At 33.0% G+C, this 26,590-nt stretch overlaps 1 protein-coding gene across 4 annotated transcripts in view; it reads left to right on the plus strand.

The window, feature by feature from the left end:
• The window catches only part of LOC147063308 (uncharacterized), a 42,062-nt gene extending 16,188 nt beyond the window's left edge, over positions 1-25,874 (plus strand). For 2 of the 4 annotated variants that reach the window (XM_085959650.1, XM_085959651.1), the window contains exons 5-9: positions 2,717-2,970; positions 16,069-16,213; positions 17,474-17,859; positions 22,945-23,119; positions 25,087-25,874. In XM_085959650.1, the coding sequence (XP_085815776.1) occupies positions 2,717-2,970; positions 16,069-16,213; positions 17,474-17,859; positions 22,945-23,119; positions 25,087-25,206 (1,080 nt within the window). In that variant the 3' untranslated portion in view covers positions 25,207-25,874. The remainder of the gene's footprint in view (positions 1-2,716; positions 2,971-16,068; positions 16,214-17,473; positions 17,860-22,944; positions 23,120-25,086) is intronic. The other 2 variants (XM_085959652.1, XM_085959653.1) reach the window with 2 other exon arrangements.
• Positions 25,875-26,590: the final 716 nt, after the last annotated feature.

The following is a 26,590-nucleotide window of genomic DNA, read 5'->3' on the forward strand; positions in this document are numbered from 1 at the left end:
TGACAGCTGTCACTTGTGTGACCACTATGTTGGGTGGAGCTATAGATTATATGAACGATTTTCGGCCGCATAAGAAATGCATATTCTACATAAATATCTGATAGGTACAATTACTGTAAATGTTAGAATATGTGCATGGATTTTACTAGCAAAATTTTGTTCTTTGTTATGAAGATTGGCAAATAGTGCTTGTTTCAGCAACGTAAATGAAGGGTACACGGCAAAAACAGGCTTATTGACAAAATGATAATTTTGCAGGAGAGCAAAAAGAAGAATGAAATCGTTAATGGTTGGGAAATCGGTTTGATATTAAGTAAAAGAAGTTATATAATGTTTTCTCATTTATTTTGAAATATAAGAAAAGAAAAAAAAAATAATAAAAACATATCCTACATCTTAGACTATGGATACATCTAGACGCCACCCATTGCATTGCTAAAGCGTCAATTACATTGAGCTACTTTACGAGCTGTTTGTTGGTGAATTTACAATCTGCCTGTAAAGTCACCCAGTGTAATCATCAAACAAGCTAACAAGCAGATTGTAACCACTCTACCGAGAAAAGTCGAAAGCCGGTCAATTTTACACGCTACACGCTGGCGTGTGGGCCTACTGTGTCTGCATAGTACAGCGCAGTAGCAACCTCCCGGTAAAAAAACGAACTACGTTCTGTCAAAATAGTTGCTGGCTTGCGGCTTCACAGCGAATGGAAAGTTTTGTGTGTCATCATCATAATCCCAGTAGCTGAATCGCCCGCTTTTAAATTCGCCAACAAACAGCTCGTAAAGTAGCTCAATGTAATTGACGCATAAATGAAGCTGCTTGCCGTGCGTTTGGTTTGTGGACGAGCGAACGTATTCGTATACAAAATGTTCTGAGACATAGACCATTTCGCTAGACGCTCAGAATTAAAATATAATTTTCTATTTTTTTACGTTATATAGTATTTTTAAGCTGTCAAAATGCAACCATTAGGTAAAATATCCATAATTTAATTTATTTAAAAAAAACACTAGGTCACTTGATATTAAAATATATAATAATATACAAATAAATTATCACGAACATGTATCAACTTACCTGTGAAACGTAATACCATCTTCTTGCTTATCAGTGCGGCTACCACATTTTAATACAACACACACCACCATCTTTACTACTCAATTAAGGGTAAGCTCTACAGAATTGCCCTTGAGAATTGAAAATATGATTTTTTTATATGTGGTCCGGAATTGTTGGTCTACTAGCAATATACAAAGGTCGCCGACAATGCTTGTGTCAAATGTAAATGGTCTCTAAATTAAATTTAAATCATAAACACGGTCGACGTGAAGACAGAATGGGGTGACCAAAAAATAATATCTTCTAATATAGGTAGGTACGTAAATGTTACTAAATTCAATTTGTTAATCAACTGTTTGGGAGAAAGTATTGAAACCAATATGATGGTGACATTTTCAATTATGTGGTTACCACAATATAAACTTAATAATATATTAATAACTTTTTAACCTGAAATTGTCCGAGAATTAAACATACGAAGGATGTTGAAATGCATATCTACCTACATTTTTATTTCATGTGCTATCCAAAAAACATAATTAATGAATAGTATTTATTTTTAATGTGTAAGACCTACATAATTATTTTTTTAAAAAATAGGTAAGTATTGTTTAATTCTAATGCATATTTAAAAAAAACGTACAATATTTCTAGTGATGTACCCGAGTTTAGAGACACTTTTACAAACTAGTAACGCAATTACTTTTATAATATAATATGTACTAGTGAAACAATAGGTACGAGTAGGTACCATTATTGTATTTTGTTGGTTGAGTATTAAAAGCCAATGCACGAAATAATTATTTATAACGCCTAAAAATAAATATTATCGTATAGGCACCCCATATACTGTTATTATTTTTCACATTGTTTCCATTCCGCCGCCTGGCGAGAGCGTTTAAGGCACCTAATAAATCATTGCAAAGAATTGCTCTAGCGACAATAATATTATTATTGTATTTTTAAAATAAAATCTTCGATGACCAGGGATTTTGCTCTAAATTTGATTTAAAATGACGTGGTACTCGCTCTGTGGATTCTCCAAGACTGAAGTATGAATCACACTGCCTCCTGTTATACCCACTCTTAACGAAAAATATTTACCACTACCTTTATATTTAATACAAAAATAGCAACTTTAGCAACACAAAATCAAGACAACAAAATCTTCTGCACATCTGTTAATCTTTTATCTTACTCTAGCACACGTCGCGGAGATTATAAGGGTGCCGAATACTTTCTCACTCGCACTTATGGTTCATTTTTGTTCAGGCCTTGTCCTACATTTTTGTGCAGTTTCATACACAATGTGCTGATTTGTTGTTGCCTTGACTACACTTTCGTCTCCCTTCATTTATGAAGCAATGAAATCGATTTTAGTAGTTCCCATTCTTGAGCACTTCCTCTGTTTAACAAATTGGCATTTAAATCTCGAAAACGAAAAAATGCGATAAGCCTGTTTTTGCCTTCAAATGATAGTTAGCCGAAAATAATGGTGGACACTTGGATATATGTAAGGTTTTGTTTTTTTTTTACTATGTCAGATTCTAAAGAGATCATGGGTATGTGGGCAATTAAATACATGGTGAGAATGACACTTTGGATGGGATTCAGATGATTTGATAGACTGTATCGTGATGTTGTTATGTTACAGGCAGTGCTGAATGCGGCGATGCTGATGTATCATACGAGGGCGGCATCGAAGTGTATGTCGAATAATGCGTGGGAGCAGTTATACTTCAAGCAGCAGATAAACTACTTTGAGAAGAAAATACGTACCCAGAAGGTTGGCCTCACCTCTACCCCTGCTCTGCTGGCCATGATCGAGCAAGAGGAGAAGCAGATCCTCATGGACGCCAACATCATCATCACAACTCTCGCCAGTGTCGGATTACATAAACTACAAATGTAATTTTTCTTACTTACCCTTAAATCATAAGATATTATTTTAAGATTACATCTACAGACCTCAGTGGCAAATACTCCATACTAGGCGATTATTTTAAGCTTAAGAAATACCAACATACTACTAAATACTATAGTAAAAAATACCAACCGTGAACAGAGATAATAAATTATTATTTATTCACTAAGCAGTAATGCTATCTGTCTCTAATAGGATTTACATACACATAGATATAGTCATAGTTAATCCAAGTTACTAACACATGCAAACAAAGGACTGCTATAATCCAAAGTTTTTCTTATGTACCTTGATGGTGTTTGTCCTTGAGACCTGACTTACTGTCTGCTTCAATTTATGAAATGGGCGAGGCTCATACGGTAAAGCCCAACGCTCGGAATGGACTAGAACGCACCGGAGCATAGCTCCGGTTTGTGAATTCCCCGAGGATGGCGTTGCTGTTCGTAAAAATCCCAAGGATAGCGTACCGGTTCGTAAAATCTTCAAGCCTCCTACTTAATATTATTACGTTCCAGTTCGGATTTAATTAAAATTGATAAATAATAATATAAAACATAAATATAAATTATATTTTTATTATTAAAAAATAGTTTTACTTGTTTAGAATCTCTGGATTTCCAATGACCCATTCATTCAGGTACATACTTAAGTTTTTTTTGAAATAGTGATAGTGTAAAACAAAATATTTGAGAAATAACATTTTTTCAAGACAATACTGTATGGCCTTCAAAATGCACCAATAGACATTTTCGCATCAATGGTGATAAAACAATAAAATTGTATACAAATAAATGCACTGGATTTATTGCCTTGTCCCCTTTATGTACAATTATGTATATTCAAAAAAAAGATTTTTAGGATTGTAAGGTAGGTAAGGGTCGAAGCTATTTTACATTGGAATGTAGGTAGGTACATATTATTGTAGTATTAATTTATAAAACGAGAAACATATTTTTTTGCAAGTACCTACACATTATTTCAATAAAGTTAAGGTACGTGCCTAAATATAGTAAGTTAATAACGTACTAATTATAATCCACACTGGAATTTTTAAATTTTCGATTGAAACACATTAAATACCTACCTTATTCTTTAATCTCAGACTTGCCTATATCTTTAATGTGTAAAATATTTAATTTGTTATTAAATAACATAGTAAAAATGGTAGAAGTGTGAATAAAACTATGTGCCCTACCTATAGTATCAACAACTGAGATAGGTATACTATATCTGTCCTACCGAGGGTTGAAATTCTTGAGCATGTTTCTGATCAATACAGCAGTGATAGGCAATTGTTTTTCGTAATGAAACTTTAAATTTTATATAAATATGAATTGATGAAGTTCAGTGGAAATACATTGCAGTGAAAAACTAAGCAGGTACCGTGAGAGATGCAATAAAATAAGGGAGGCCTTAATCGAGCACTAGATCGATCAAGGTGATGGGTTGGGTTCTAAATAATTATTATTGCATACATGAAAAAACCTAACTATTGCAGCACCTACTCAATTGTTATATTTCCGAAAAGTCTTGTAAGTACTCTTACATCGTTTAAAAACTCTTTGTAGGTACTTAATAACTTAAATTGTTGTTTAATAATTTCTAAGGGGGTGAAATATTTCAAATTAAATCTATTATATTTTACAGTGAGTGACAAAAAAATATCATTTCGTCATATATTTTTATTGTTTTAATTTTGTACGATATTTTTCGGGTTGAATGAATTGTGTTTTTGATGGTTAAATTAACCTCCTATATATTATTATCCTAAGAGATTTTGGAAAACGCACCATATTTTTTATTTAAATACCATTTTGTTGATTATTAAAGGAATTCACTTCAATTTTTGGAGTCCCGAATCTACTTCCATTTGAATCCGGCACAATCTGATAAAACTCGACACAATCACAGATAATATCGTTTTTAAATCGCGTTTCATATCCGTCACCATACATTTTCGCATCTTGCTGGCCATCTACCACAAATCAATTATAATGTCGCTTAATACTTTCTATATAATCGAAATTTCACAAATCTAAATTAATATTCCACAAAACTATTCAAATCTGTAAGCGGCACATTGGCGTGCTACAAGAAATAAATGCATATTTCCTCACTAATTACTACAAAACTATAATCTAAAACGACGTCACTGTTTTTTATCTGTCAAACTAATAGACTATTGAACGTTTTCATTTGACGTGTCAGAATTCAAATTTAGAATATGCAGGAATAATCGAAAAATGTGACATTTCTATTAGCACCCATAAATAATCAATTTCAATCAAGACATTTATTGTAAGATGAAGATAATTTTAATATTTCTATCAATAAATTGAATAATTTCAGACTTAATAAATAAGAAACTACATTATATAGGTACATATTACGCTCTTCTCAATATTATAGTAAGTCGACTGTGATCTGACAATAGTATCTATCTGCAGTTTTGGCGAATTCTAGGTTATTGGTGTATTTTGTACAAAATAGTGACGGATCGAATGGAAATATTATTGTTCTACGAAAAAAATCATAAAATGCTCAAATTTTACGTGGACAATGGTGTCTATAGCAGTGCTCGAAATAGAAAATATCACGAACCGGAACGCTATAACATGTTCCAAAATGTATTGATTATATATCCAGGCGCGCACACAGAAAATTGGTTTGGGGGAGGGTCCATTTTGAAAAATATCCAGAATGTTTTTTTCTATTGATCTTTAAGGGTTCAGAGGAAATAAAATAATTTCCCGATGTTTTAAATATGGAATACCGTACTTTTAGAGGGACATTCCCCTACCCAGACACTCCACCCTTTGAATATAGCGCTAAACGTTCACTTATAAGTTATTGCGAGTTGTTGCATCCACCAGTGGTTATCATCACCGGTGGTTTGTAATATTTATTAGAACCGTTGGTGTTAGTTTGTGTCGTCCACGCTGTCTTGTCTTTTAAACATGCCTCATCGGAATGTTAAACCAAAAAATGGATGCCACGGGTCTACTAAAAATGCCGAGAGGAGTGTGTCCAACCCGTTTATAGGCTATTCGACATCAAAAATCATTCAGGCCATAATCCTCAGTCATGAGGTCCTGATGAAGAATAATATTCTATTCACCAAAATAATTTGTTTTTTTTTACGTTTACGTTTAGTGTTTATATAATGTACCTACATTATATATTTTTTAATCTACCCGCAATACACTATAGTACCTGCTCAGTAGTACTTTTTAAAATATTAATAATACTTACTACTTACAAAATAGTTAACTTAAACATACATCAATAATAATTATACAAACATAAATAAACATATATGAATCTAATTGGAAAAATATTAAAAGAAATAAAATAATTGATTAGGTACTATGAACCTATTTTAATTATTTAATTTAACTATCACGCCGTGGGTCTCGGGTTCGAATCCTGGGTCTGGCAAGTACACATATTGTTTTTCAATTTGTGTGTGAGTCAGGGTATGGACCTAATAGGTTGAGCAAGTGGCTGACATCCATTTCTCGTAAAAAAAACAAAATTTGTCAATACAAACCTCTACTCTGTGGAGGCCCATATGATCCTATTAGGATCGGACATGGTCGGAAAAAAAAAAAATTTATAAAATTAATATTATAATGCGAAGCGTTTTCAAATGATCAAATTAGCACAATTTATAAAAATTATTTAAACACAAAAATGCAGGCGACTTTTTTATTATCCCTGAAACAAATTCATGAAACAAATGGTTTTGTCTTCAAATTTTCTTCCTTTATTTACAATAAAGAATAGAAAAATAAAAGAATATATTATTACATGTTTCCAGAAAAGTTTAATTTATTTTGTTATGACAATGTTTTCGGTATTTTAGTATACGACAATGATTAATTAGTTATATATCGGAGATTTAAGTGCCTAAATAAGAATATAGGTAATGTTTGTAGGTATATTTCGCTTTAACTCTTCGATTTGCCGCTTTGTGGTAAGTGCCACCATTTGGCAATAAGCAACGTAAATAGGTACTTTGTATATCCCATCAATCATCATATCAGTTTACATAACTGAATAAAATATATTTTTAATAAAACGATTGAAAAATAATTTTCTCACACTTTTGCCGCCCTTTAAAATTTTGATGTTTCGCAGATTAGAAATATTTTCATTAGACAAAATATACGAATGTAGCAGTGGCGAAGGCTCCATACTAAGCGATTATTTAAAGCTTACCTTCTATTTTCAAGTATTTAATTTATATAAATAAATATCTATATTGTAAGACATTGTAGGTTATAATAAAAATATTGATTGCCATCTATCGTCGTTATTTATAAGTAGAGCTTTTAATTTAGTCAAGTTTTGAATCAAAAATAAATGATGGAACGTCACAACGTGAGTGCTATTTTTAGAATTATTTCAACAATAATCCAAGCCGAATTTTCTACCGCAATTCAGTTGCCAACTTCATGCATGTCTGCGTTTTTGTTCGAGACTCGGAAGCGTAAACAGACAAGCTTATTCGAAATGTTGATTTGTTTATTGTCTATGCTTATCTTTAAAAGCAAATAATAAATAATAAGGATGATTAAAAAAAATAATAACTATTGTGTTCGATCACATATAATTTATAAATTGTTATTAAAAATAAATATTGTATTAATTCGCGATTATTATTTAGCTTACTTCAGTCATAGACAAACATAACATGCTATTCACAGTTTATGTCATTTTGACATTTCAAAGCGGTGATAAAGGTTTATTTTATAATACAAAATTCATTGCGTTACTGTGTTTTGAATGTGGATAAATTATCTCATATTGTACCGAAATCATTCGCCAGTGCTTTAAATATATAAGTATTTATTAAATTGTGTAGTGTCCCGGTAGAAAATGTGCGAACGATTGCATTTAAAAATTATCAAAGCTTGACCTACCAAGGGTTCATTTAGATTTGAATACAGCAAAAAAACTTATATTAGACATTTTCACAACAATTTATATAATAAATATTTGTTTTTAACTGGCAGTTATACATTAAACAAACTTTTTTGTTGGCGATGCGTATTGTTTGGTAAAGAAAGTATGCGTGGAATTCTACTGCCATAAGTGATTTAAATAATTTGACAAATTCAGCGGTGAAACCTATGACTAGTGTGTCGTTGTCATTAGTGTGCACCTATTCATCAGTAGTAATATCGTAAGTATTATCTTCTTATTTCCCGTAAGTTACCTGACAAGTGTGCTCTTTTTCTCTGATCTCCACAGCTTACCTCTTTCCAAAAGTCACCCTTCGCCACTGGAATGTAGCATTGTTTATTAAATATACCTACATAGATAATTATTAACTACCTAAAGCAATTACTTTGGTGGTATACCTATATAATATTAAAAAAAAAATGGAAAAATATTTGTACTAGTGGGATCATGTTTTTCTATTTTATGGGTTTCTGAGATTGTTGAAAATCATGACCCAAAGGAAATATTTTGATTTTATTTTCTTGCTAGAATCTGCAGTGATGATATTTAAATATGTATTATTTTAAGTACCTACCTAATTTATTTCAACATTTCTCCGTGCGTATGATTAAACCTTGGACGATCGAGTGCTATACGAAGGTCGCCCTGCCCTTATTTTATTTTATTCCTCTCGGTAATTACTTAGTTTTTCATTGCAAAGTATTTCCGCCGAACTTCATAATTCAACCGAATTCAATAATTCATCATTAATATATAAAAAATAATTAGAGTAGAACAGGAAGGTTAGGTAATGGGCACTGAAAAACCACAACTTAAAATGATTAAATTTGGAAAACTAAGGAGTCTTATTTTTTCGATGTCTCTATTCTGATACCTCATTGGCTGCATACAACTACTAATATTAATATGCCTTACAAAATGCAAAAATTTTGACCTCAAAATTATGGCGTCAAACCTATAATTTAGCTAAAATACTTTCTTATTCTTATTCTTACAAATTCATCTGACAATTATTATGGTTGTCTCTCTTAAAAATTCTGTTTTATTAGAACAAAAAAAATTGTCCTCATTGACCATAAAAATGTTCAAAAATTTTGGTAGCATAGATATAACCCCTATACCTATCTGGGTAGATACCTAGGTAGTTTTATTCATACTTTTAATTACCGTGTTATTTTTGTACAACATTTAAGAAATTAATTATTTTACACAGTAGGTATACAAATAGGTACCAATTTAATGTGTTTCAATTGAAAGTCTAAAAGTTCCAGAGTGGATTATAATTATTACGTTATTAACTTACGATTATTACGATATATATAGGCATGTAACTTAACTGCATTATAAAAACAATATGTAGGAAAATGAAAAACTTTCATACCTACCGATAAATGCAAACATGGAGAGAGATAAATCTTTTTATCATAGTTGTCTCGTTTTAAAAATTAATAATAGGGTCGACTTCTACCCTTTCTTTTCTGAAACAAAAAAACTTCCTTTTTCAATAGACATTATTGCACAATATATTGAACAAAGCAATAAATCTTTGCCTGGCCTTTTTCAATACAATATTGTTTTATGACCCAAGTTTTTAGAAATGCCTTACCGCAAAATCCTGTGATCTATTGAGTAGGAGTACAGTATTTCGGCCAATTTAGTTGAATACAATTTATTATTGTCTTGAAAGTTTACCTACTTCTTCTCGATTTTGTCCTTTTAAGTACGGGTCACTGATAATTCAGGGATACTCAACAAGTAAAATTAATTTTTAATAAAAAAAAATATGACTTGATGTTTATGGTATTTCCTTTAATTTCAATTAAATCTGAACCGGAATATAACATTCTAACGAGGCCAAAGGAATTTATGAGACGGCGTCGCTGTCCTTTGGGGATTTTACGAGCCGGTACGCAATCCTCGGGGTTCTTACGAACAGGAACGCCATCCTCTGGAAATTCACGAACCGGTACGGTGCTCCGGTGCGTTTTGCTCCATTTCGAGCGCTGGTCTATATGCATCGAAGTGTCTAGATACTAAAAAGAAATATTATCTATCTGTTTGATTTATTTTATGATGACATTACAATTTCCATACATCTTTAAATGACTGTTTTAGTACTAATATTATTAAATCATTTCACTTGAAAAATAAAAATAATACTGATACCGACAAAAAAAGTTTTTTGAACCCCCTGAAAAATTGACTATAAATGTCAGATAGATACTATTGTCAGATCAACGTCGAAGTATCACATACTTCCATATAAAATAGATAGGTAGTTATCGTGATTCAGTAATAATTGTATTATTTTTACTCTTAGGTAAGTAAATGAAATTGATGTGACGTTTAATACAAGTAGGTAATTAAAAATTAATGATGTTTATATATTTTATAATAATAATTATTGTAAGTATATAAAATTACAGTAACCTTTCTTCTTCTTTTATATCATTAGTAACTATTAATACCTACTCAATAAAAATAAAATTCCAATAATTCTTCTTATTATGCATATTTTTTGCTATTTTATCATTCGTCACTTATTATAAGTGAAATATAATATACTTATAGTGAAATACAGTCAATTATGACATTTTTATTACACAATTTAGGTACAATATGTACTGCTACTTTTTCCACTTTTGTACATGATAAAAATAATACTTTTTTTATTTCCCCACCCAGATAATTTGTTAAATAATAAATTTAGCATGTAGGAATTTATTCATTAGTATATTAAGTAGTTTAAAGAATTTTAAAATAAAATACCATTTTTGTTCCGAAGCAAAGCATATGGAAACAGCGCTTCAGGGTGTAATTACGAGTATCTTAAAAGACATTATGAGAAATAGTTTTTACATTTTTTCAATCTAATGGGATCTTCCCCCATTGAATAAATAAAACGTATTATAACGCAGTAATCTAAATGTATGACAAATTAGACTATCCTGTAGTGGCGATGGGTGGATCCACCATAGATAGCACATACTAAACGTCAAACACGCGCGTTAACATAATTTTACTCCCTACTTTAATTATAGTTTGTCAATTTATGGCTACGGCCGTATGTTGTAGCTTAACCACTAGGGAATGACAAAAGAAATGGCGTATTTTAAAAAAACACTACCTTATTCTTAGGTCAATAATTATTATAAAGCAATCATTATTCATAAGATGTTTATCACACTTGAATGGTCAAAGACATAGCTTATAATAAGTATCTTTAGAATCATCTTCAAATGTGTTAATCTTGCCGATTTTTTGAATAATAAAATGCCTAATTCTTGTCAAATTTGGGATCACAGAGATTATCAATATAATTTTTATCGTGAATATTTTACAAAAATTATCTCGTAATAAATTATACTTATAATGGTTTTATAAATGCGTTTAAAAATTAATAAATGTTAAAAATCTTAACACCACTGCACAGTTATGTACCGAAATATGACTATATTCTAAAACATTAGAGCGAGAGGTTTAAAAGAATACTATTTTATGTAACAAAAATACTTTATGCAGTCATCAAATGTTTAAAATAACTATAAAGGATAATAAGGCTTCAAAATTATATAAATAGATTATCTACAATGTTTAAGGAGTGTCCAGGATCATGGTTTGAAAATACAATAAAAACTCAATTTTGACCTTCGACGAGCATGTCCCTCCTTAATGAATTATAAAAAACTAACCAACAACGTGTGTAATATGTTTTCTTGGTTCAACGAAAACAAATAAGTATGAATGAGAAAGTGCAATATATAAACATATTAGACAATGTCAGTGGTAGCAATCGGCGATTGCCAGCTGTTCTGCTAGGCTTATCACTCTGAAGTGGTGTCAGACGATATTGTGAAGGCCAGACTCCAGAATAGACTACGCATACGACCCCAAATTTATATTGGCAGTGACGACTTGCAAATCGTAAAACTGACAAATTAGCGAAATGTCAAACTGTCTGAGGTGAATGAAAATCCATCCCGAAGGGAAAACTATGGCGCCGTCTATGCATACTTTACAATTATATTTATATCCAACACCGCCAAGCCATCTGCAAGACCTAGCGAGACAGACTGGCGAGAGACAGACTGGCGAGAGCCAGCTGGCTCAGCTAGTATTAATAAATTTAATAACTGAAATCAAATAATTCCATATTCGTGATCATCGCATGCATGTTAAAACTTTTTATTAGGTATTAAACGTAAGGTACAATTAATACAAAATAAAAAATATTTAAATACAATTAACGTAGAATCCAATGAAATATTTTCCTTTATATAACAATTTTAATAACATTAGAAACCTATTAGAATAGATTATCCCATATGTCCATATGATGTAAATATTTTAAGTTGTACTTCTTTTGGCGCGTTTTGGAAAACAGATCAGAGTGTATTTTTGGCGTGTGACGAAGTTGCGTGCGCCGATGTTACACGTTTGGCGTGAGAAGGAAGTTGCGCGCGCCGATGCAACATAATTTATTATTATGATTATATTCATTTCGGTCTCGAGGGTAGATGCGCATGCGCATAGTGTCATTTAGTTAGTCGTTCAAAACAACCAAGTAAACAGCACATGTTGTAAACATAACCAATATTTCTACACTGTTAATTAATTTATATTAATAAAACTTTATTTATATTGGAGTGTATATTTATTTTTCATTGTAAAAATTGTGTATCAAGATTTGAGGCTATATTTATGTATTACTAGCTGAAGTACCCGGCTTCGCACAGGGTCACTTCGTGGTTATATTTATCTTAGATATTTGAAAAATAATAAGAGGTAATTATTTTTTTAATATTAAAATATCTGTGTAATACAATATGGCAATATGAAAATAATTCTAATAGGAGTAAAGGTCAAACATAAGAACACTAAATTAAAATCGAATCCAAAATATGAAAACGTTTTTAATGTTATTAATATGTAGTAAAAAAAAATTAAATTGGATGGAACAAACAAACAACAAACTTTGTATTTTATATAATAATAATTTAGAAACCTTCGCAAGTGTGCGCACAACAACTGACAAAAGTTTCATCGCAATCGGATGAATGGTATAGGAACGCATACGAATATTAGAAGAAGATGATTTTCTAAATCAGAAATCTTCGTGGGCATGCGCATGACAACTCACCAAAGTTTCATTGCAATCGGATTAATGGTATAGGAACGCATACGAATAGAAGAAGAAGAAGATGGTTGTACTAATTCAAAAACCTTCGCGGGCGTGCGCACAACAACTGGTCAAAATTTCATCACAATCGGATGAATGGCATAAGAACGCATACAAATAGAAGAAGAAAAAGATGATTGTACTAATTCAGAAACCTTTGCGGGCAAGGGCACAACACTTGATCAAAATGTCATTGCAATCGGATGAATGGTATAGGAACGCATAAGAATAGAAGTAGAAGATGATTTTCTAATTCAGAAATCTTCGTGGGCATGCGCACGACAACTCACCAAAGTTTCATTGCAATCGGATGAATGGTGTAGGTACACATTCGAATAGAAGAAGAAGATGATGGTTTTACTAATTCAGAAACCTTTGCAGGCGTGCGCACGACAACTCACAAAAGTTTCATTGCAATCGGATGAATGGTATAGGAACGCATACGAATAGAAGAAGATGGTTGTACTAATTCAGAAACCTTCGCGGGCTTGCGCACAACAACTGGTCAAATTTTCATCGCAATTGGATGAATGGTATAAGAACGCATACGAATAGAAGAAGATAGAATGAAGAAGAAGAAGAAGATGATGATTTTTCTAATTCAAAAAACCTTAATGGATGTGCATACAACCACTTACCAAATTTTCATTGCAATCGGATGAATGGTATAGGAACCAAGGAAGAAGAAGAAGATACTTGTGCTAATTCTAAAACCATTGCGGGTGTTACCACAATAACTGACGAAGGTTTCATCGCAATCGGATGAATGGTATAGGGACCATACGAATAAAAGAAAATAGAATGAAGAAGAAGAAGAAGAAGAAGAAGAAGAAGAAGAAGAAGAAGAAGAAGAAGATGGTTGTACTAATTCAGAAACCTTCGCGGGTGTTGGCACAATTATTGACAAAAATTTTATTGCAATCGGATGAATGGAATAGGAACGCATACGAATAGAATAATATAGAATAGAAGAAAAAGAAGAAGAAGAAGATGGTTGTACTAATACAAAAACCATTGCGGGTGTTACCACAACAACTGACGAAGGTTTCATCGCAATCGGATGAACGGTATAGGAACCATACGAATAAAAGAAGATAGAATGAAGAAAAAGAAGAAAATGATGATTTTTCTAATTCAGAAACCTTCATGAATGTGCATACAACCATTTACCAAAATTCCATTGCAATCGGATGAATGTTATAGGAACCATACGAATAAAAGAAAATAGAATGAAGAAGAAGAAGAAGATGATGATTTTTCTAATTCAGAAACCTTCATGGGTGTGCATACAACCACTTTCCAAAATTTCATTGCAATCGGATGAATGGTATAGGAACGCATACGGGACAGACACACAGACAGACAGACATACAGACAGACAGACATTCATTTTTATATATCAGTATAGCCTATACTCTTCCCGCAAGTGCAAGCAATAAGTTTACAAAGTTTTATCGCAATCGGATGAACGGTATGGCTACGCATTAAATACGAACAAACAAACACACAAACACACAAATATTAATTTTTATATATTAGATTTATGAGTAAAATTACTTATCAATAAATAAATAAATTTTGTGAATGTTGCGTTGGTAAATAATTCAAAAAATATATTAAAATTTGATTTTTATTAATTCATCATAGGCACTTCTGAATCGATTATAAAAACTCGAAAGATGAGTTTTGGTCCAATACAATGATTAAATAACAATTATTGTCATGTGCTATATGAGACACAGATGAATCGCGTACGTTTTCATCAACCTAATCCATTGTAATATTAATAGACTCAGGTAATGGCTTATTTTCTTTTATTACACCAAAGAAGTATAACTTCTAACGCGCGTACATAAGTACATACACCGATATTTTTCTAATAATATGTACCTACACTTCTGAGGTTGTTTAAAATGATTCATATTTAATAAATAATGCTACATTCGGAAATCTTCCGTATTACATATTTTTTAAATTAATTTATTAAAAACCATGCCCTTGCTTTTTCGTATACGATGGATTTTAATTTGATTAAAAATAGTTTACTTAATCAAAATATTTCGAACTTACGAAAAATCAGAGCTTTGAATGAAGCGGCATGTATTTTGTTTTAACCAAGGTATCTTCACTCATATTTCTATCCACTCTTATACAACATTATAAGCTGACATTGTGCTTTATGTTTATATTAACAATTATGCATTATGTTTTCTTAAAAGCCATAGACATAGCCAAGACATTTTTGATTTCGAAATTAGCTCTTTGACTAAATGTGAATCCCTTAAGGCCGGTTCAGATTAGTCGAGTAGTTTAGTTGAGTGGCGAATAATGTAGTTACCACTAGATGATTTAGTAACTGAAAAGTGTCCGAACAGAAGTAGTGTGTCAAAATGAACAGAGCATAATGTAACAAAGCAAAAATAAAAAACCAATAATTCACAAGATTTAAGAATGTAACATTCTTTTTATTGAACATACATAATTTGAAAACACTTCTGAGAAATATATTGCCAATAGAAAATAAATATTATGTTAACAACTTCATTTGTAATGACTATATCAGAAGAATTGTAGGAAGAAATACGACAACTAGTGAACTTGACTGATAACGTATTCAGACTTGTCTCGTGGCTTGTTTGGTATTTAGTGAGAGGTGGTGGGGGCCGCTACTCGACTGAAAAATTAGAACAAAATGGACAAATGATTTTACTAAAATATTACTCGACCAAATTTGTCTGTTCATAGACGTTGGGTTACTAAATTACTCTTCACTCGACTAATCCGAACCGGCCTTTAGTGACAACTCAATCACTTGTTAGTTCAATCGACAATCTTCATTTTAAAACTGGCTATGTCAAGTGTAGTGCTATCTTTTTGTTATGCCAAGAACATATCCTAAATAATTAATATTACTACTATGGTTATTTTCTTTCAGGCTCGCAGGCCGCTTTGTGGCTTGCTTGATTGATGAGGCGGGCAAAGCGACAGAGGTGGAAACCCTGATGCCTCTTCTGCTGAACGTGCCTCATGTCATCATGGTCGGAGACGACACAAATGTCGCCTCGCATATTACTTCAAAGGTCAGCGCATCTATTTGATTCTATTAAACTGATACCAGATGAAGGTCTCCCACAGGAGACCACCTCAAAGGGCGGACCGAACCATCAACTTTCCCAAAACACCACAGCCTACGTCCACTCTTCGCGGGCCTCGCAACCCTAGACCGAGCGGAGCCTACCTCCACTGAAAATCCGAACTTCAAATTCGTCTGCGCCCCCCATAAAATTCAAACAGACTTGGCACAAGCTACTGGAAACGGCCAATAACAATAAACAACAATACCCTGCATAACTACATATAATAAACACTGCCAAGCAACAACGTGCGTTTCTCTCAATTCCACCCCGCTTCTGGCCTGCTAGTGATACGGTCTTCACCATTCTCCTCGACAGAGAAAGGCCGGTATCAAAACCAATTATTACTTTCAGGCACACACACAGAAAAATGGTATGGGGGTCCATTTCAAACAATATACATAATGATTATTGATTTTTAAGGCGACAGGAGGGGGCGGGGTTAACAAAATCTAGTAGGTTCCGCTGACTTCTTCATTTACCACTACTTATAGCTTCCCGTTGCTTCAACCGCAGATCCCCGCACTTTTCTGCATACATTCTCCATACCCAGACAATTTACACTTTGAGTATAGAGATGACGACTTGGGCTACGTAACATCTATATAACTTATGCACGTGTAAACAGGGTGTAAATCTATTTAGAGATTATGTCAAAATAATCCAAGAATTTAAATAATATAAGAGAAAAAGTAGCTTAAACCTTGGGTTCTCCTACAACAATTTTACAACAACCAAAAACACTGTCTTTTTACTTAGCAGGGCAGTACAGCTATAACTATGGGTTATTGCAACCTGTCGCATTCACAAGTGGTTATCGAATGTGGTTGGAGACTAAGTCTTAATTATTAGGATTATTAGTATCCATATGTGCACTGTTTTATCTACCTCAGATGGTTGCATCAATTCATGTGTGTTGTAGAATGCTGAGGAGAAGGACTGACCTATTGAGAAAGCTGTTTGACAACCAAATTATCCGGGTTACGATCCTCAGTCATTAGGTCCATGACGAAGAAGAAAAGTAATATTCCATTAAATTAAATAATTTGTATTTTTTTCATTCCCACGAGGGGGAATTTAAACCTGAAAACTCTCCCCCTGTGTTTTCGCCAGTTTCCTAATAATAGATTACTTATGATCATCAGATGGGTACATTCTTTAAGATTATTAGATGCCACCTAATTGACATTCTCTTGGATATTTTAGCCGGCAAGAGATAGGGGCTTCACGTTAAGTCTTTTCACCCGCCTGCACGAGACCATAAAAATATGGCGAGAGAATAGTGTCTGCAAACTGCGCAAACAATTCCGGATCCACCCTGAGATCCTTCTCTGGCCCAACAAAGCCTTCTACAGCAATGCAATAACGGCAGACGAGAGGTTCTTCCGGGACATCGGCTCGCTTCCGCCCTTCCGCGTGGTGTTCATAGAAGATGCAGGGACCGAAAATCTAGGAGCGTGCGAGGCTCTCATGGCCATCTCTTTCGCCATAGCCATTAAGAACACTGTGCTGCGGTCTCTACCGAAGCTCACCATGACCATTCTCACCGCATTCATTGACCAGATGACCACAATTCAACTAACCCATGAAGAGTGAGTACCTATCATGCAAATTTTTTTTACCCTATTGATTCATAATGTAATCAATAGAGACCGGATTATATGCAACATACAAAGCTTGAAATATATATGAAAAATGCTTAAAATATGCATGAAAAGTGTCTAAATAAAAAAAAAAATAGTAATTTTTAGTTTTATTTCAAAATCAGCATACAGTTATTAGTAAGTTATCGACTATAATTATTAATTATTAACACGTTCGGTGCATCGAACACGGCTTCCGTGTCCATACAAAAATTGTAGCCCCGCGTCGATCACGGCAGCCGTGTTCATGTGTTGATTTCAATGTTAGCAACAAAATATTCTACAGCATGTCTACAATTGTTGTTATTTAGTCTTAGCACCCTTAGCACTGTAAAAAATCTTTCAGTGTTAGTAAGTACTTGCCACGGTTCGGACGTTTCAGGACATTTCATTGAAACTCTCATGTAAAGGCTTGTTCACACTAGAGTAATCGGAATACGTACATCAAACGACTTATTATATTTTGTTGAAATATTGTTTCCAAATGTAAATTGGTTTTGTTTTATCACTTTTTTTATTATTTTGTAAATTATGTATTTTTATACCGAGTACATATTTTTTTTCTAAATTCCGTGTGAATATAAACTTTGTCAAACATTTTAGTGTATATGATTCCTTGTGTTTTAGTGATATAGTGATTTTCATTTTTTTCCCCACTGACAATTGATCGGTCATCGTGTTCTAAAAGGCAAAGAGTAGAAGAAAGTGATGACCAAATGTACGATAGTGACGGTAGTGATTTTGATAATATCGTATTGATAATATATCGTTGGTTTTATGGCGTGGTCGCCTAATTATTCGGCAATATATGAAAGACAAAAAAGCAAAATATGGCATCAAACTTTACATGCTCGGAGTGTCTGGTGGTTTGGCCCTAAAACTTATTGTTTATGGCGGATCAGCAGATACGGAATTGGGGGGGAAAGACCATACCAAAAAAGTTGTCTGAAAATTAATTGAGGGTAAAACAGGAATCGGTCATTCTGTTTTCATGGACAACTACTATAATAGTGTTCCACTGACTGAGAATTTACTCCAAGATAAGACATTTGTCACGAGAACCCTAAGGAGCAATCCTGATACAGTTGTCAATAAAAAACTTAAAGCTGGTGAATGTATTAGCCAGTACACGGATATGGGTATATGTGTTACAACATGGAAATACTGTCGAGAAGTAGTTACCATATCATCAGAATTCGATGGTGATATAACTGACATGTCCAATAGATTTGGAAAGTTATGTAAAAAAACATTGATAATTGAGTACAACCGTTATATGAGTAGAATCGACTATCATGATCAGATGTTGGCATATTACCCGTGTCAACGTAAAACTATAAGGTGGTGCAAAAAATTGGGCAATCATTTATTACAAAAAATACTTTTGAATGCACATTATCTATATAATTCCGAAAATCCAAAAATGTCCTTGTACGATTTTAGACTATCGGTAATTAGAAAACTACTTGGCCCACCTCTGCTTACCTTGCCGAAACAACCTAAAACAAAAATTCACTTACCAAGTTTCTGTGAAAAGGATAGTGCAGGAAACACAAAGAGGCGAAGGCATAAACATTGCTGGAATACTACCAAACAACGAAAAGCTTCGTTGTACCATTGTCCTGTTTGCCCGAATAAACCTGGGTTGTGTTTAGAACCCTGTTTTCGACTATATCACGAACAAATTTAGTTTTTGTCAGAGTGAATCAGAAATTTGTTCTATAAATATATACAAGTCATAATATTTTTTTGTCTCGATTTATATGTAGGTATCTTCACAATTTTTTTTAAATGTACATAAACAAATGTGAATCTAACATTCCAACGTTTTTTCAAAGTAATATCATATATTGTAGTGTATTGTGATAGTGCAAATTACGTTTCAACTATTTTTATATCATAGTGTCTTTTTCGTGAACTTTTTCAACAATAAGAAATATTATTAACAACATTTGAAGTTGAATAAATTGCTGTAAAACAAAACATGGAGTAAAAAACGTAAGATAAAATTCCGTTCAAAATAAAATGCATATAAACACAAAATATTATGTTTGTGTGAATTCGCCTTTAGCGCATTTCACAGGGCGCGACTTCAATAAATACTTTTTGCTAAATTTCCGATTTGCGATTTGACTACTCACTTTTCCTCTGTCAATAAGTAATTTTTCCGGCTCCAGACTCCTTCTAATTTATTAACACTTTACCTGCAATGATATTTTTCAAATTCCCAGGTAGAAATGCTACCATTTATAAAGACTATTGCTAAAAAAATAAGGGAAATATATATTCGCACAATTTAATAGACTGTTTTCACAAAGTTCATACAATATTTAAAAAGATGAGATTCACATCGGAAATGGATGATTTCACAAATCAATATCAACTGTCAAATGCTAGATTTTTACTATGGAAAGAAATACTTCTCACTTCTCAATAGATTATTGTACCTAGCACTCAAAAGTGTATCAACAGAATTTATGTTTTGCTCTTCTTTGTGATTAAATTAATTAAAATAATATGTTAACATAGTATTGTGCATATTATATAATATATTCAGATATAATAGTATTTAGTTGGTACCTACTAGAAGCGAGTTGGAAATACTGTCATCAGTTTGTGTACTCAAGTATCGGATGAAACTAACCATACTCAGTATGTGTGGCCCAATAAACTTGTTCCAGAAAACTTGTGATGATATCATCGTGAGTCCCTCACTAGTTGGTAGACTTTCAATACTATTGACAATAAATGCGAGCGAGCGAGATAGCACTTGAATACAATTATATATTAATTTATTAGTCTATGCTTGTAAATGACATCATCAGCTTATGTATGAACAATAGGTCATAAATTGTGAGGAGGAGACTGAGGTGACTGCAGTTTAAAATTAAAAAAAACATTGCTATTCATTTTATGTAACAAGAATATTATAACATAACATAAAAAAACTCATAAATTTAAAATGTGTTTAAAATTTTATAATAAATGGGAAATTTCGAAAAGCCCAGCTCAGTGTATTTTTAGCGATTATTGAAGCCGATATTTCAAATATTAATAATATGGAGTTAAGTTTCAGTTCCAGTTGAGTATGAGACTTATGTTGCATACGCACGCCAAATGCTCTATAATATTGTATTCCAAATACTAGTAAGTATTTTTTTATACTGGTAGTAAGTATATTTAGTCATCATAATCGACCAGTTTTCCCACCTCTAGTACCTACCTATATAAAACTATGAAAAAACACAATCAAAAAGAAATAATCAATTTGACGAAAGTTTATAATTATTAGAGCATGCTTACCTAAATGGTATTTTGTATGTCTTCAAAAATATAATATTGTCTATGCATATTCTGCTTGATTCTATTTTATTGATTTTCCGACCATGACCGATCTTAATAGGATCATATGGGCCTCCACATAGTGAAGGTTTGTATTAACAGATTTTGTTTTTACGAGAAATGGATGTCAGCCACTTGCTTACCCTAGTAGGTCCATACCCTGACCCAAACACAAATTGAAAAACAATATGTGTATTTGCCAGACCCAGGATTCGAACTTGGGACCCACAGTGCTATAGGCTGACGCTTAAGCCGCGCGGCCATCGTGTGTGTGTATCCAGTATATCGGCTATTGTCAAAATTTGTTTGCCGCTGGCTACCAGTAAACCGACAAGAACCGTGTTTTATTTAAACATGATTTTTATCTCAGTACCATACAACCCAAAGAGGTTGGACGGTCTTTAATATACGATTTCCGATACAACATTTCACGGTGAAGTGTGATACGGCGAATTGCATACGTACAAATTTCCGGACACGTTAAAGTATGAATGCATTTTCTCGTAATATTGTGTATTTGAAAAATATTACTATTAATTATTTCTAAGGAGTTAAAATAAGGATGCGCATAATTACGTATATTAATTTTAGTAGTAAAGTATTGTAGTATTTCCTAAGTTAAATGAAGAAAAATTGCTGAGTTTACTTAAATGTTAAATACCAGATGCAGAATACGCATTCTAATGTAAGACAAATAGTTAGACATTAAGAAATGCATCATGAAAAATTTTCCCTTCCGTAACCAAAAACGCGCATAACGCAAAACATCTGGTACCTACTAGCATAAAAACCGGCTTAATAAGTGCATACGACGCGAGTGTATTAAACTAATGCATATTAATCAATGCAGCCGAGCCGATTTATTGATATGGGTCTATTAAAATGACAATTTCTACAGTAATATCATGTTTTATTTGACAGATCTGAAATACCATTTAGCTTTGCGAATTTCCACCTTTTTCTAGTTGTTAAAACTAAGTTTACTTTATTTTTAAAACTACTTTTTAGTTACTTTAGTTAGGTATTATTTAGTTTATGTGATGAATGATGACTATCAAATATCACCACACGACAACAAACATGTTCGCTTACGCTTGAAGAATGAGATTGGCGAGACAGTCGTCACTTTAACTCGCCACTGTGTAAACACTTATAGTCGCGATAGTTTGATTGAAATGCTATTGTTACCAGTAAATCCATACATGTGTACAGGCGCTATAATTTACCATTTCATGAATTATGACATCAGAAAACGATCGTTGTTAGCATGTCTCACTGGTATTATGAACAAAGTTTTTTTTTTTTTTTTTTTTTGTGATTTTACCGAGGCCTCGACTGCGACTCGCTGTCATATCGCCTCTTCTCCTCTAGCAGGGGATCCGTCGATCAGGTCCCCACTCCCATTCTGTTAAATAACTTTACAATTTTGCCTAGCTCTTCCGTCTTACCCACCGCCAGGACACCCTTCAATTCGTCGACATTCTCATAGAAACAAAGTTTAGACATAGTTTTGTTTAGCTCTCAAAGATTTACTGCAGTCTGGGCTATAGCTCCTTTAACCATATGGTAAATACAGGTCTAACTATAATCCTATCATAATATCAAGGCCGCTGATGTTTCCCTGATCCCTGTTTCCAGTCATTACACTTGATACAGCACCATAAATCATAATAATTACAACTTTAATTCCAGCCATGGGATAGAAGTGAACGTGATAGATTCATTTCAAGGTCAGGAGAGAGACATAGTGATCGTGTCCCTGGCCTCCTCAACGGGACTCGTGTGCACGAACTCTGGGAAGATCTCCACAATCGTCACCCGAGCCAAATGCTGCCTCATCGTGTGCTGCAACAAAAGAGCCATCAGTGTAAGCTCTTGACATTCATCGCATCATTTAATACAGCTGTGGCCAACTTGTTTGTTACTGCGATCGACTTTTTACATAAGAAATTAGTCGCGATCTACATATGAGTCGCTTAGTCGCCAAACCCGCACGGGGTAATTTTTCAATAAAATTGGTTTTGTATGTACGTATGTGCTATATTGATAGGTCTACATCTATCGTGGTGCGAGTTTTCAATTCCGTCCTGTTTCAACCTACTCTAGGATAAATAACAAGTTATAATAGCTGACCAATCAGACGTTGCAATTCAAACCATGATTTTTACCATACCTTTAAATCGCTATACAAACATCACCACTACTAGCATATCATCAACATTATCGTAAATGCACAAAACAATTTTTCATCATTTACTCGAAACTCAAAAAAAACTCATATCGAATTTGTGAAATTTAACACATTAACACACATGTTTAAAAAAGGATAGGTAGGTAACTAATAAGTTAAAAATTATTAATGGGTATATGCGAAATTTATTTTGCTATAAAAAATACCGTTATATGTTAACGCCCATGATGGTCGTGCAGTTACCGCGTTGACTTATAATGTCATGGGTCCTGGGTTCGAATCCCAGCTCTGGCAAATTCACATGTTGTTCAATGTGTGTTTTGACTAGAACAGGGGTTCACAAACTTTTTCGTCAAAGGGACAATTTTGAAATCTAAAATATTTGGCGGGCCGCCCTTTCTTTTGTAAATATTTTCTGTTTTTAAAAAACATAAGGCAAAAAAATAAAATAAAGTATTTCATTGTGACTGAAAAATAATATTTAAATTTTTTTACCATGTGATTTATGCAATTGTTTGTTTGAAACTAAATCCTGCAATCTAGGCTGAAATTTTCTGGACCATTAATTCTTGCCAGAGGATATTTAATTTCAAATGTAATTTTTAATAATCAATATGAAGAATAAAAAATAATACAGATTTAACATAACTCTCACGGGACACGTCAAAAAGTCACGCGGGACACACTTTGTGAACCCCTGGACTAGAGTATGGGCCTAATATGTTGAGCAAGTGGCTAGCATCCATTCCTCGTAAAAACAAAAATCTGTTAATACAGCGATAATTATGATCTTCTTAGGATCGAACATGATAAAAAAAAAATCAAGTAAAAGAAATATTTTATACACACATGTTATAAAAACACACATACAAAGTTTATGTCTTCATACCTGCCACCAATTGTGCCAACATGAATAATTTTTAATAATTTTTTAGTACGGAAATCATTGAATGGAACAAAGGTTAATTAATTTTAAATAAGAAAAAAACCAATTTGCATAAGTGAATATGTGTATTAAATAAGGCTCTAAGTACCAAAAAGTAGTATTGCCTGTAGTTACAAAATACCGAGTCATTGCAGTAAAATTTCATGAAGCAGACCTTTTGAAAAATGTAGTTTTACAGTGTGAAGCAATCACAGCAGCTTCTATAATTTTAGGTATTAAGAATTCGCAAGTGTCAACACACCATCGTCAGCTATTTTATATTGAATGCTGTTGACCACTGCAGTGCTACTTACACCATTATAAATAAAACACGCTAACGGACTAATAACGTCGACAGGTTTAATTATTTTGCTGTATTTTTTTGACTTGCTTGAGGCACTTAGACTACAGTTGAAGTTATTGGCGTTGGTATGTAGAACATTTTTCTATAAAAATGTCAGTTTTTATGTTTTTGGTACTTAGCGCCTTAATTAATACACATATTCAAGTATGTGGATCCAAAACAAGAATAGATATAGACTTCTGTAGATCTTAATGAAAATTGGAAACATTCATCAATCTGACCCTGGGGATTATAGCTCAGCGATAGAGCATTCAACTGCAGATCGAAAGGTTGGTGGTTCGAACCCACAAATCGCCTGCACATCGCGGGAGGTCTTGTGATGGTAATTTGGCACCAATTTTTTTACATTTTCAGGTGTCTCCCATCTGGAAAAGCTTTGTCCAGAATGCAGAGCAGAGGTTGATGACAAGAACTATCCCCACTCACTGGAGACCTTGTCTTGATGATAGAGAATGCTTAGATTTTTTGAAATAGATTTTTAAATGACTTCATATGAAGTAAGTATGTACCTATTACGTATTATATGTCATTTGCTAAAGCAGTTGACATGAGTTGAAATAATAAGTCTACAGATCAATATTTGAAGACTTTCATTGTCATTTTAAGATAAGGGGCTGTAGGGGGGGGGTCAGAGAAAATGTGACGTCACAAAGTAAACAAAAACTATAAAAAGAATAAATATAGACAGAAAGGTAAAAGGTTATGTTACCACGATGGAGGGGGGTAGTCGTGTGACATCATATGTGACGGCCTCTAATCCTAAAAATTGTCAGGCACATTTTGGACTACGGATAGAATATCTTCTTTTTGCAGCATATTAGTAAATAATTAGGAACACTAAACAACGAATTAAAATGACCCAACAGACCCAGTCAGTCAAAAATTATAAAAAATGGCCACTCATGAATATAACGGACTTTACAATCGACCCCTTGTTTAATTTATCAATTGAGTTAGCATTTACTTGGTAGAATTCCATTTTACAACTGTACACCATTATCAAGACTAGTCTTGATAATGGTGTTACAACCGAAATAGCTATCGACAAGACCTTTTTTAATATTATTTTACTAACAAACAGAGCAGAGTTTCAAAGTTCATGAATATACATACGATGGAAAAATAATTTGACAACCATAATCAAGAAAAATAACAAAAAATATGAAAATGGAGTTAACGACTTTCAAACGAATATTTGTGATAAATGACAGTTTTATGTTTCAAGCGTGACTGGTAGGTTTTAACGTTATTTATATTTTTTATCCAATCATATTTTAAAATAAGAACAATATGCCTAATTTTATAAGCCTTCTTTTTTTCTTAATGCCACAACCATAATATGTGGATCCTGGCCTCCTCCATCATCTGCATCCATCTAATTCTACTGAAAACCTCTTCCCTCCAGTTTAGAACGTTCAAGGTCTTTAAATCTAATTTGACAATGTCAGTTTCTTTGGTCGTGACTCGTCCATCTTGTGTACATGGTCCAGCCATATAAGGCAACCCAATTTATCTCCATCCTGACATTGATGGATCTGAACATACTGCGTGGCACGCTCTACATTTTTATCAGCCAATCAACACTTAATTGAAATAAATATAATCAAGATATAATTGGATATATAGTAAAACCTCGATTATGCGTATTTCTTTTTCGCAGTTTCGTATGTTTATAAGAAAAAGGTACAATTAAAAATATATATGTATTTAATGAAGTTAAAAAAAATGATTGTTTTAAAAATTGCCATTAATGGATCGATGGATGACATTGGGCTACTTTATAAGCTGCTTGTTGGCGAATTTACAATCTGCTTGTAAATTCGCCCAGTGTCATCGAACAAGCTAACAACCAGATTGT

The sequence above is a fragment of the Rhyacophila brunnea genome, unplaced genomic scaffold (genome assembly GCF_057557595.1).
Source record: "Rhyacophila brunnea isolate RB1 unplaced genomic scaffold, BYU_Rbru_1.0 scaffold_9, whole genome shotgun sequence".
In the NCBI taxonomy this organism is placed as follows: domain Eukaryota; kingdom Metazoa; phylum Arthropoda; class Insecta; order Trichoptera; family Rhyacophilidae; genus Rhyacophila; species Rhyacophila brunnea.